The 13,724-nt window shown below is 50.1% G+C and overlaps 2 protein-coding genes across 2 annotated transcripts; both read right to left on the bottom strand.

Moving 5' to 3' along the window:
- Window positions 1-2,966: 2,966 nt before the first annotated feature.
- Window positions 2,967-3,431, bottom strand: IUM83_02073 (putative secreted RxLR effector protein; the record flags this gene model as incomplete). The annotated part of the gene is made up of 1 exon (XM_067925969.1): window positions 2,967-3,431. The coding sequence occupies one exon, from the start codon at window positions 3,429-3,431 to the stop codon at window positions 2,967-2,969; it is 465 nt and encodes a 154-aa protein (XP_067800674.1).
- A 3,625-nt stretch (window positions 3,432-7,056) lies between these two features.
- IUM83_02072 (uncharacterized protein) lies at window positions 7,057-7,263 on the bottom strand (the record flags this gene model as incomplete). Its single annotated transcript, XM_067925968.1, has 1 exon — window positions 7,057-7,263. One exon carries the CDS (start codon window positions 7,261-7,263, stop codon window positions 7,057-7,059), a length of 207 nt encoding a protein of 68 aa, XP_067800675.1.
- Window positions 7,264-13,724: the final 6,461 nt, after the last annotated feature.

The following is a 13,724-nucleotide window of genomic DNA, read 5'->3' as shown; positions in this document are numbered from 1 at the left end:
GTTCAAGGCGGTCTGGGAGACCGCCAGAGCCGGGACACGAAGGAACAGAGCGGCAACCGCCGCGCTCTGAAAGTACTCCACGACCGTCACTTGGTCGTGGAGCAACACGAGATGAAGGTCAACACGGCGTTGACCATCGGGGCGTGTTTCCACCACCTCCGCCACCGCTGCGAGACGCACGCGGAGAAATTCGCTGGATCGTCCAGCGAATTGTTGATCATAGGAAAACAATCCGAGGTCCGGATTGTTTTCGCATTCGCTGGAGAGGTTTCCCTCCCCAACACGACACGTGGGAACCACGGAACGTCCTGATGGAAGATGTTCCGGACATGGTGAAGGAGTACGAAACCCAACACGCACTACCAGCAAGAAGGTAGTGCGAGCGCTGTAGTAATCTACAACGCCTAACGACTCGCGTGCTAGATAATTAGCACGGAGATCATTGAAGCTCTCAGGTATACATATAGTATACCTGTTGTGGTCGCGGTTGCCAAAACGCACCGCCGCCTGGACGGACACCAGCCTCCACCGCAACAGCGTGGAGTTGTTAATACTTGCCTCACTTCGAGAAGGACTCGAAGTGCTTTGGCGCTTGCTTACCCGATCACGGTAAGCAACAGAAATTCGCTTAGAGATGTCGACGCATAGACGTAGTCGACATCGAAGAATCATACACAGACACTGTGTTGTCTGTCCCCGTGGTAGCGGCGCACCTCGCGCTACCGCGCATTGTACTCAGCAACAGAGAGTTTACACTCTGTTGCAATGGTGGTCTTCAACTCGATCGTGCTCATTGCAGATGAGCACGGAAATCCCCAGCACAAACAATTGACAAGCAGTCAATATTAATTGACGTGTCGATACCGACACGTCTAAGCTTAACGGGGGGATGATGTAACGGGGTTACACACACAAGTGACAACAGTCACTTGTGCATGACAACGGTCACAAGTGACAACTGTCACTAGTGCATGGCAATTGCCGCTTATGGTTTAACAGATAAATATCTGTTAAAGGTTTTAGATACTTCCTCACATTGGTGTAAGACACACCAATGGATACATTGAAGTGGACCACCACAGTGAGTGGTCCACACATACCCAAAGATCCTATTGGTAGAAAGCAGCATCTTTCTACCAATCAGAGACATGCATATTAGCGGGGCTCTGACAGCCAGCCGCTGCCAACCCTTTCATAGATGATAAACAGTTTTTAGCAAATTTAGGAGGAATATCAATTTACAAACAATACAGTTCTCATTTTACCTAATCTAAGTCACTTGGAATTATTTTCTTACTTAACTTATATTTGTGTATTCCAATATAATTAACCTAAGTAATTACTAAGTACTTACGCTTCCTCATACACGTTGCGCAACGTGTAAGCTAAAGTAGTGAGTCAAGGTAGACCCACTACAGCTAGTGTGCAGTACATCGTCATACATTCCCTCATTCTGAGATGCCTACAGCACGAATTACACCGGCGTGAATTGGTTGTGGGCTGGATCATCGAGCGCCATAATATTGGCGCCGGACACAACGGACACACCTGACTACTCCTATGTTAATCCATACACCAACTTATCGCTTTCCGCCATAAAAATCAACACACACACACACACACACACACACACACACACACACACTATCTCCTCGATTTCACTCTCCGGTACAGCAGGGAGCTCTGTAGCTAGCCGATCGGAGGTTCATTTCATCGCGTCGGCCTCGTCGGTCAAATGGCCATTAACAAGCAGACCTCGACGGGCACTGGGCTTAGTCTATATACGCATTCAGCACTTAGGCTTATCTTGAGCGTAGCTTTACACTTAGTAGACGTGGAAGTACTGCTGCGATAGACAATGTTCTTGATGAGGACTATGACCAGCAGTACATAGCCTTTGCAACTCAAGGTATGGAGGTTGGACGATATGAGATGTCATTGCGCTGTCACTGGTAACTTTGAGGTTGCTCGCACGATCTGGAAGCACCAGAAACTCAAGTTGGACAGCAGTCTCATGCGTGTCGTCCACCGCCTTGCGGCGCTCGGTGCGCTTCTTCTTTGTCTGCATACGAGTTCTCTGCCGAGTCATCCTTAGCAGCAAAGGGTGGCTTGAGGTCGCCCTGGCCAGCAACGAAGGTGGGGGGAATCGTGTGCTTGGGGAGGATGAAGGAAATTGGTGTGTGAGTTATGGCGGGTTCGTACTGCGGCCAGGCGACGCCATGAGACTGTCTCATGGGCAAGAATATCTTTACAAAAATAGTTTTGCGATAATGAAGATGATATCCGTGTTGTACTTGATATATGTATAACATCCGGGTACTGCTCCGGTCAAAAAAACATCGCCGAAATATGCCAAAATTTGTCCGGGTAAACGTTCTGATAAGGGTGGTATACGGGTAGTGAAAAAGCTTACCTTTTCAAGTACCCGGACCATAAACCGTCGATCTATCGCCACGTATTGCATTGATAAGCTTTTCCTTGGATTCAATTTGATCTTCTGGAAGTTTAACCAGAGGTCAAGGAAGTAAATTCAGAAGAGGGCCCGATATTACTAGAGCTATCGAGAGTCGTCGTGCCACGTTTTCTTATCAGTTTTATAGAGACAAGGAGAGATCCAGCATCGACTTACGAGGGGTGGGTATTCTGAAATATTTGTCGGTTTCTAAGGCGACATAGTAATTAAATCCCCCATAACATGTTCATGGCGCCGCCATCCTGTGCAGGCCTAATAATCAGACCAGGGATCCAACGCTCCTTAACCCTGAGAAACGAGTAAATTTCAGGAAAAAAAACAGTCTGAAAGGGATTTCTGACAAACAGAGAACGAAAGAGAGAGAGAGAGAGAAAATCATGTCCTTCTAAAACGCAAAAGCGCTTAATGCTTACAGCAATTCTGACTGTGTCGACATCAATGCTCTGAATGCGAAAGCAAACGAAAAACACGAACGCTTTCGAGCAACGACTAACTACCCACGGAGGGGATCCAGATTTCCAGCTTTCCTGTACCAGAGCTTCGACCACTCATCCGCCTTACTGCGGAGTATCGCAAGCTGTTCAGCCGTATAGCGCTTTTTTTTTTCCAGCACCTTCACAGCGTTTTTGAGATCGTCGGGGCCATGCCCGTGGTTGATCAGTTGCTCCTCAGTTTTCGCGAGCAATTTCTTTGCTTTCTGCTCCGAGCTGAGGTACGGAGCCACTTTCTTCCAGACATCATTCAAAGTAAATCCCCTCACTTCGGTGTCCAGGTCGTTGGTCTTGTCAGCATCTCTCTTCCTCAGGAACCGCGCGTCGTTACTCTGAACGTTACTGAACGCTTTAAACGAACCCACCTGGGCCAGCTTGGTTGGGCCCGAGCTCGTCGCTGCCGATACGGTCTCCGTGTCAGCAAGAAGCATGGTCATGGCGACAAGTAGGGTGATGCACACACGCATGGTTTGTATTCTGGGAAACTTCGCTGGGGTAGGAACTGGGTTGGATGTTGTTGACGTGGCGAACTAGATTGCTGAATGGCCTTCGTGGGCAAGCCGCAATTTCTACCGACGTCATACGTGTTCCAGTACCGGTACAGTAGCCACAGCACGTTTTCTTCCTACAAGCAAATCATCAATGCTATCTTTGAATGATGTACAGAGCGTGCATGGCGCGCATGGCGCGCACGAACGCAGAATTGATGATACGTTTGCTAGATTTCCACACTGGCTGGGGCGTTTATTGTCTGAGTGTAATACAGACGAGGGCGTGAATAAGGAACGCCTGATATATAACAACTTTCAAGTGGTATGAGCCAATTAGAGGGCATAAATTGCCATTGATGTGGACAAAATACTTGATTTAGTTAATTATGTCACTAATCTGTGTCTGGTCCACGTATAATCCGGCGAGGCGCCAACAAGATTTGATGGTGTCGGCGTCCAGCGCATTCCACGCGTTGCTGCACCACGTGACTGCGTCCGATGTCTCGATTACAAAGGGGTCCAGCTCGCAGCACAGTCTCCAGACTGCCTCTTCGCCGCAGTCTTGCAGTACACGCCGCTTGATCCACGCGATCACACCTTGGTCCATGGGTTGGATCGCAGGAGTCCAGGGCCACCATAGACGCCCGCGGCACCTTGCGGTAGCGAAAGTCGACCGCAATGCGCTTGAGCGAGCTCTCGTTGTCCAGGATCCTCTTGACGGACGATTTGCCCGGCGCCTTGTCCAGCGCACACTTCTCCCGAGCCCATTCTCCTAGCGTCGCGAGGCTCCACGTTGGCTCGTGGGTGCGCATTGCACAGAGGGCTGCTTGGTGAGGCGCATTCTCCGTGCTTGCCGCTCCATCTTGTTCGTGACAAATCGAATTTCCCGCCCAGATTCAAAACCCAGAGACCCAGCTGGCAAATGGCGAAGGCCAATGTCAGTGCTTCAATCTCTTCCCTCTAGAATTGCATAACATTAGGTTTTGGAAGTTATAGGATGACACCCGTTCCTTATTCACGCCCTCGTCTGTACGCGCAATTCACCAACACACATATGCTGCTGTCAACCCCAGAATGGCACGACACACCACATGAATACATACAATACATGCACGGGGCTACAAGTCCGAAATCTGAAGAACACTGGGATTTGCTAATGCTCCAAATTTGAGGCCTCAGATGTGTATTACCGAAGAACCTGTGGTATCACATCCTTTAGTGGACCAACATAAAGCAGATATATGCAGGGAGGGATCAACTGGAATCTATTGAATGTTAAGCTCTGCTACATCTCGGAACATAACGCCAAAATTATCGTCCAGGCTGAAAGCACCTACAGTCTTATCTGGACTGAGCACTTCGCCCAATTTAGCCGCTGGCAGGCCAGGACAGAAGTGGTTGATCGTCTTCTCGATATCATTGTACGCAGCAAAATGGTCGAAGACCTTTATCTTGTTTGACGCAGGGAAGGATGAAACAGTGTGCGTCTTCGCCTTACGAGGCGGTCCTTTTGGGCGTCGGCGCTGCGTGAGAGCCACCAGATGGCAAAATGAGCTCCGAAACATACAGTTCGAGGCCAGTATGCTATTAATATACCTTAGGTTCATTGCCAACCGGCTCGTGCGGCACGCGCCTGGGAGCAAAAATAGGCGCTCATGAGTCGCATGCTGCGAAGTTGCCGCACGGCTAGGGTGGGGGACGCGTGAGTACCCACTACAGTAATCACAGCACACCAGCTGTTGATTCCAGGCATGAACGAAGAGCGATACCAACGGTGAAATGCACTCTAGGCGCTTTTGGCGGGCGAGCTTTCGAGTATTATTGTCAGCTATAGGTTGTCTGCATTTGTAGAAGTGGCATACGTCCATTTTCCCTATTGGAACGCTATTGAGTGCGAACAGCTGTCACCATACCACTCCGTCTCAAAATTGATGTCCCATTGTTGTTGAACACATGCGCGCTTTGTCAATATTTTGTCTTTTGCAGCGCGGTTTGGCAAATACGACGCGGCGTGTTCTCACGGTTTGAACCGTGTGCTTATTTACTGAGCACGGTTAGTTTTGACAGCAGAGTGACGAAATGAATGGCCACGGAGATGATTTAAGAGCTGGGACAGGGCGGCAGATCGCAGATGTCGCCCTTCCTCCTCAAACCAAGCATCCAGCTCCGCCCATTCTCCTACTTTCCCAGTCCAATGAAGGTTTCAAGCACGCCGCGAAGGCAGGAGCTCACTTTGATCGAGCTCATTGATGCCGTTACAGCAGCGTACTGGGACCTGCCGCCATCGACAATAATGCCGCGTTCTTAAGCCTGCAGGGGTCGATGGACTTGTGCATTCAGGATACATGAGGCAACACGTTCAAGCCTCCTCACATGGCCAAAGCGAAGCTTCAGCGGGAGGGAAGACTGCCTCTGAGCCTTCAGTGCTCCCCCAAAACAGCCGTAATTGTGTCGCAGCATTACAGGGAGCAGACTACTTACCATAGTTAAATCAAATACAGTTTGAGGACATCATTTTCGAAATGAAAACTATTTTTACTAAGAAAAGAGTGGGATGGGACATCAATTTTGAGACGGAGTAGTAACATACTAATATAGTAATATCAAGGAGATCACCTCTATATTATAGAAGGTGATAACGCAGGTTATTCGGTACTGTAAAATAATTTATCTAGTGGTCGTTTGTCTATATTTTCTAGTATTTAAAATAATAATAAGGTAAGTAACACCATTATAGGACGTAAACCTCGCGCCTTGCCGACAATTTTTGCCGGTACCGGAAGAGACAAAACGTAACCTATAATCTGAACGTACTTGTATCATTTGCTAGTTTCATTCTGTAAGTCATTGATTTCGCACGCCCCGGAAGGGGTCGGGGGTATGCCTGTAGGTTCTTGTGTATGTTGGCCACGCCGCCGAAGATAAAATGGCTGCTATTAATACCCGCTCACTAACAAACGTGGGGAAAACCTACCCACCCGGTCGCTGCATTCTACAGGCCCGTATGTGTGGATAAACCCAAGTACTTACACCTACACCTATCCATGAACTTGATCGGTCCAATCCATGGCGGCGTGGAGCGGCATCGATGGGACGATGTCGTCTCCACGACGTTCAGCGCTCGAGACTGATCTCTCTGTCGCTCTGCAAACGACCTTTGCTCTCGTCTTCCATTCCCGTAACGCTTGAGCTCAGTACTGCGTGCTATTATTTTTTGCTGTTTACGCCGCATCTGGCTTTGCCGAACATGCCGAGCATCAGCATCAGCATCGAGCACAAGCCGCAAGCGAACAACTTGGACCGAGGTACTGCACCCTACTTTCTGCTTTGTCCCTTGTGACAGATTGTGCTGCAGTGACCTACATCGATCACGATCAAGTTAAACCGTTTGCTCAGGGCCGTTCTTAACACAGGTAGTTTGATAGATTTTGGTATACACGGCACTTTTCCTTATTGCTGTAAGTAGTCCGCAGGGGCTATTTTGTCAACTACTATAGCACTTTGTAGTTTCAATCATGGAGGAAAAACTACTACAGTAGTAGTACTATAGTACTACCGAGCTACTGCTGGTCGGCTGACGAAACTCCCACTTGTCGTGAACCTATACTGTATCTCTGAAAAGCGTGTCACGCAGCACCTGCCCCACCTCCTGGAAGCCCAGGTCCTGCGTCGCGAAGTCGTGCTCGTTCACGGCCAGCAGCAAGCTGTCTACTGACACGCGGCCGCTGGCCTCCATGGCGCCGTGTTGCCGCGAAGCCCTCGAGCACGGGAAGAACGAGATCGTCGCTGTCCAGCAGCACTGGCTCATGAGTAGCTGGCGCGGAAATGCCAATGATATCGATGCAGCGGAAGCAACTATACGTCAAGCTGCAAGATACTATACAATAAATAATTAGCCGTGAACTCAGAAACAACTCGAACGACTGAGCGTACCCATATCAACGCTGGTAAGCACGTGACTGCGCAACCTCAGACAGAAGACAGGGGAGTTGAGAACGTAATATGGCTGTCTGGCGGTTGCGAAGAAGATTGGAGAATGAGCGAGTGAGCCTCACATGCGCAGATCACGGCCCAAGCGGCCAATGCAGGCGTCCATTCATCCATGGCACCCGTACTTCCAATCCCCGTGATTCTCGGCTGTACAAATAGTACTGCACATTCGGCGGGGTGAACTACTAAGTACTACCGTAGCAGATGGCACGAAACTGCGCAAACTAGCGGTTACAGTAGTAATGGCACTGCTACTGTTTTACTGTTTGTACTGCCCAGTCGGATTACTGCAAAACCCTGATCACGAGGTATCACAAAAGGTATCATATGAACCTCGTAAACCTTTGCGGGGTTCACAGTATCACAAGGTACCATGGAGGCAAGGCCGGAATTTTATCGTTGACTTCTCTCGATGCAGATCCCAGTACCGCCATCATTTGACGCCTACATGTAGCAGGAACTCTTCTTCCGAAGCGTCACTCCAGGCAAAGAGATCGCCTTTCGAAGCACTGTCGCCAAAGTGCTCGTCGACGCGGCACCAAAGAGCGTTTGATCGGCTAACTCAGCACCGCTATCCTGGCCCATGCTCGAGCGAACGCAAGCCCAAAGAGGGGGGGGGGCATCTGCCCCCCCCCCCCCCCCCCCCCCCCCCCCTCCTCCCCCAAGATTTTTGGCGGTCAATATTTGATTTTAGTTAACTACTATCCAACTTTGAAATTGCTCATTTTTTATTGCGCTACAATCAAACTTGGAGCTTATCCCCCCCCCGCCCCAGATTTTTAAGGCGTTGGTGCCATCAGTACACTGCTGTCCAAGCTGATGGCTCTCTCAGCAGCGGCCTAGATGGGACCGGGAGAGTGGATGAAGACTGCGCGGGAGCAAGCCTGGGCTCACAAGTAGGGATTGACAGTAACACGAATTTTCCCTAAACTACTGTATTAATAGGGTAGCTGTGGTTAGCGACTTAATGTAGTAACATTACTATCATTTCAGGGGATCTCCGATACTGTAGTAATACTACTATAGTATTATCCAGTAATTTCAGTTGTCGACCTCCTGCATCGTCAGACCTTTGTATCCATCGCTGTCAAGATCCACACGACGGATTTCCGCTCGATTATGCTTGAGAAGGACCTGCATCTCCGCGCACCGCTGTCGGATCTCGTTCGAAGGCTGTTCATCACAAATTCCCCTGTAGGAGAAGACACGCCCTTGAAACGCGTTGGAAGGGCTGCGTTCTAGCCAAACGCGTGCTAACGCCGCGACAGATAGAAACTTCACGCGACCGACATCGCGAAACCAACGGAGAATGTCGAATGCCCACGTGCTCGCAGAGGGCCTCCACAAGCCAGCAAACTACTCCATTTCGACGAACCTTCAGCAACGGAGTAAAGTCGTTCGTGCTCACCCTTTCCTTCGCTGATTGATGCAGTGCCACGGCGGTCCAGCTCATCGAGTACTCAAGCCACTTTTGCAGAACACTGTCGGCTCACTGCACAGGTGAGAACTCCACTTTTCCAGACGACACACGGATCGGTCGTCGTCAACTCGGCGAATGTCAGGCCCACCTCTGGCCTGCTGAGCAAGCAAGCCAGAGCGATGCGGCGCAAAGGCTCTGGCTTGCTTGCTCGCGGCCAGAGGCTTGAAGTTCCTGTGGCAGCTACCCGAGAGGGTCAGCCGTCACAGTGAACATGCATTTTGTAGGAAAAACATGAAAAAGAAACATGGAACATGCATTTAGTAGAAAAGAAATGAAAAGAAAACAAAAAGACGCAGGGTAGCACATAGTCAAGGAAAAACCCAGAAATACGCAAAGAGAGCCCTGTGCTCGCGTAGGAGCGCAGCGAGGCATGCATGTTAGGCTAGCAGTAGCAATTCAGTATTAAATAAACCGTCTACCCCGCACATCGACCACAACTACCGCGCTTCTCGACAGGACCAACACTCGCACCCACTTCAACGACAAACACTCTTCGGGCCCAACGCGACATCTGGTAGCACTTGCGGGGGGAAGGCTCGCTGCTGCACGGCACACAAGGGGAGGCTTTTTCAGCTTGAGGTGTAAGTGCCACGTCAGCGTGACCAACCCAGCTGTTGGGGAGACTTTGGTACATTAATAGGGCAACCTATTATTGTACGCTGACCGTGGGAAATAACTGGAGGGCAGCCGTGGTGCAAATTTCTTTTGCATCTGGCCCCGGTGACAGCCCATTTGCCCAAGTAGCTACTGTTCTCAAAAGACTGCACCGCACCTAAGTCGAGCACTATAAGTCTCGAAGCCGGTTAGTCAGTTTTTGTTCTTGGTAGCCCGGTACAGCAAAATTTTGGCGAAGCGAAGACCAGGACGACAACCGTCACCGCTCAACCTCTCACGCGTCATCGACCTCTCACGTGTCATCGACCTCTTCAAAGGCATCGAAGAAGTCCAAGACCTCCCACAGCGCATAACTCGGCCAATTTTAGGAAGTAGCGTAGGCTATTTTCTTTAACAGGTTTTCTCTTTTACTTTCTTTTAGTCAGTGCCCCTAAAAGTAGATTGCTCCCACCGGTATCAAGTTTCAAGGGTGAACACACAAAGTACGCAGTTTTCGCGTGTTCAAGATGGCGGATCCGGCCCAACTAATGCATAGTATGTTGGCGGCCATGGAGAAGCAGACAGAATTGATCGACGAGCTGCACAAATCAAGGCAGCTGTCGCAACTAAAGCTAGATGGGATAAAAATGCCCAGCTACGGGGGGACGCTCAAGGAATCGTTCCAACTATACCGGGAGCAGGTGGAGCAGTACTTTTTAGCTAAGGGCATAGACTGGAAGGATAGTAAGTTGAGTGGACGCATTTTGGCTGTGTTAGCGGGATCGCTGAAGTATGGAGCCGCGCAGTGGTACATCGTCAAGAAGGACGATGTGAAGAGTGTGGAAGACTTCTTTTTGAAGCTGGAGGAAGAGTTCGTGCCTCCGGATCTGCAAGAACGTCTTCGGGACCAGGTGAATAACTTAAAGGAGCGTCAGTGGCGAGACTTGCCCGATTATATCAGCAAGTCCAGGCACTTGATTACTCAAGTCAAGGAAATGAGCGAACTGGACAAGATCATGTATTTCTTGCGTGGCCTGCCGTCAAGTATTTGGGAGGAAGTCCAGTATCGCAGGAGTGCAACGTTGACCGACGCTATTACCGTAGCGCTCGACTATGACCGGTCTCACGCGCATCGTGGACGCTCGGAAGGAGCACGACAGACCGGGTACCGATCGTACGACAACAGACGATCGAAGAGCAACAACGGTGGACCAGTGCCGATGGAGATCGACAACGTAAGGGTACCGTCGAAGGAGGAATGTATGCGCCGAAACCTGTGTTTCCGGTGCGGGAGTAGCGCCCATCGGGCTCGCCAATGTCCGATACAGCCGCAGCAGACGCAAATGGCTAAGCGGAGTGCGCCGAAGTACAACAACTCGGGCAGTAATCAAGGGCGTAAGCCGAGGATGAACATGGTCCTCGAGGATGACGAACAGGTGGATACTGTCGTCATGGATCGCGTGACTATGAGTGTGGCTGACCTCCAGGAACAATCGGATGAGTTACAGGCATTCATGGACAAGGCACGTGTACAAATGGAAGAGACTGTCACTGCAGCGTCAGAAATGACGGACGATGCTGGCTCGTGTGGACTACAGCCAGTTGAAGAACGGTGTTTGCATGCGATGCAACCGGAATTGAAGTGTGGTGTGTGCGGATCGCCGCCAGAGCAGGAAGCTGAGTTGCATGAGAAGCAGCCAGTGAAGTTGGTTCAGCAAGGATCGCAACCAACAAGTACAACGGAGACCTTGAAGGTGAACGCAGTGAAGTCCGAACGTACGAGTAACCTTTTCATCAGGAAGGGTCGCATCAATGGCAGAGATGTCCGAATTCTGTTGGACACGGGTGCAAGCACGAACATGATTATGCCAGATTTGGCTAGTAATATGCTTCTGTCAAGACGACTTCAAGCTCAGCGCTTTGATGGCACGTTAACACCGGCGACGGATGTCAAACACGTGGAAGCGCCAGTGAGCATGGATGGGTACTTCTTTCCAGCGATCGAGTTCGTGGAATGGAAGTTGCCGGAGTCGCACGACGTCATTTTGGGGAAACAGTGGTTTAAGGACTACAACGCTCAAGTGGATTGGCAAAAGGAGGAGGTTGTCATACCTGACCGGATGCAATTCATCGACGTCGATGCACCGTCGTTCTCGCACAATTTGAAGGAAGGCGAGTATGAGTAGGTGTTTCGGGTGAAGATACAACTTGTGGCCGAAGTGGAAGGAATTCCAGTACCGATCTTCAACGTAGTCGGTAAGGAGTTCAAGGATGTGTTTCCGGAGCAATTACCAGACGGATTGCCTCCGATGCGTGAAGTCAACTTTGAAGTGACGTTGAAGAAGGGGGCTCAACCAGGCTCTCGTGCACCGTTCCGCATATCGAAGATGGAACAGGATGCTTTCGAAGAATTTGTCAAAGACAAGTTGAAGAAACGATGGATAGAAGTGTCGAACTCGCCGTGGGTTTCGAACATCTTCGCTATCCCGAAGAAGGACCCAGTCACAGATCAAATGCCGAAAAGGGCTGAATGGTTGCGTAGCGGTAATTTGAAGATTCCGTTGCGTTGGTTGTTCGACTACTGCTATCTCAAAAGCGTGACTGTCATTGCCAAGATCCCGTTGCCATTAATTGAGAAGTTGTTCGATAAGATGGTAGGTTGTGTCATCTATACGTTGATCGACCTTGCGCAGGGATATCATCAAATGCTGGTGGTGAAGTCAAGTCGTCCGTACACTGCGTTTCGAACACACAAGGAAACGTATCAGTGGTGTGTAGCGCCCATGGGAGTTGCTGGAATGCCACGAACATGGTCCAGGCTCATGAACAAGCTGTTCGACAAGTTCGAATTTGTCGTCGTGTATCTCGATGACATCTGCGTCTTCTCGAAGGGTATGGAGGAGCATGTGGAGCATCTGCGTGCAGTTTGTATGGTACTGCGTCACGAGAAGCTTTTTGCGCACATGGCAAAGTGTTCATTTGGTCAGTCCGAAGTGGCTTTCCTAGGACATGTTGTCTCGCAGGCAGGAGTAAGCGTTGATCCGCGTAAAATGGAAGCGATAGCCAAGTATCTGACTCCGACGAATCGAAAGGAGTAGCTGCGTTTCTTGGGTTTGGCAGGATATTATCGCAGATTTATCTGTGATTTTGCCGAGATTGCTCGTCCGTTGAGGGATTTGACGAAGGGAGATGTCCCATGGAATTGGACGAAGCCTGTGGAGGACGCGTATTTGCATCTCAAGCTCGCACTTCAGCAAGCGCCTACGCTGAAGTCGCCGGACTTTGAGCGACCGGTTATCGTGACGACGGACGCGTCAGGACATTGTATTGGTGGAGTTCTGTCACAGAAGTATGACAGAGCAGATCATCCGATTGCCTTCTATTCGAAGAAGTTGGATAAACATGAGCGTGGATGGCCTACGCATGAGATGGAGCTACTAGCTATAAAAGTGGCTACGGAGAAGTGGAGACACTATCTGCATGGACGCCCATTCGACGTCTACACGGATAACGCAGCGTGTTCGTGGATGTTGCATCACCCACGAGTGTCACCAAAGATGGCTCGCTTTATTGACGCACTTTTCGCAATACACGTTTACTTTGCATCATGTGCGAGGTAAGATGAACGTTGTAGTGGATGCGCTGTCACGGCCTCCACCGGATGGACTGGAAGACGAAGAGGAGAAAGAAGCACCTCTTCCGGATGTGACGTATACGGTTCATGACTGCGACGACGAATGCGCGAAGAATGCCGCACCAGTTCATGACCACCGTATTAAGTCTGCAGTGTAGCGCAACTTGTCATCGGATGATACTCACCTGTTACTCGACGATGTCGACTTACGGGGGGAGGGTCGCCCGATTGGCGTAGCACAGCAGCAAGTCAACAGCGTCGACTATCATTTTGTAAGTCCGCACTTGGCACCTGAGACGAAAAGAGCGTTTCAGGAAGGATACGAATCAAACCCTGCTTTCAAGCAACAGTGGTCTAATGGAGCAGGAAAGGAGAAGTTCGTCAAGCACAATGGGCTTCTGTTTTTCAAACAGACGAAAGGCGAAACTGTCTACCGACTTTGTGTGCCGAAGGTAAAAGAGCTTCGCACAAATGTCATGATCGAATTTCATGATGGAAAGACGTCCGCGCATCCTGGAAGTCGACGTACGTACCTGAAAGCAGCGCAATGGTACTACTGGCCGACTATGGA

Source organism: Phytophthora cinnamomi (genome assembly GCF_018691715.1).
Source record: "Phytophthora cinnamomi strain GKB4 chromosome Unknown Contig0, whole genome shotgun sequence".
Lineage (NCBI taxonomy): Eukaryota > Oomycota > Peronosporomycetes > Peronosporales > Peronosporaceae > Phytophthora > Phytophthora cinnamomi.
This window is presented reverse-complemented; position numbering and strand designations above follow the sequence as displayed.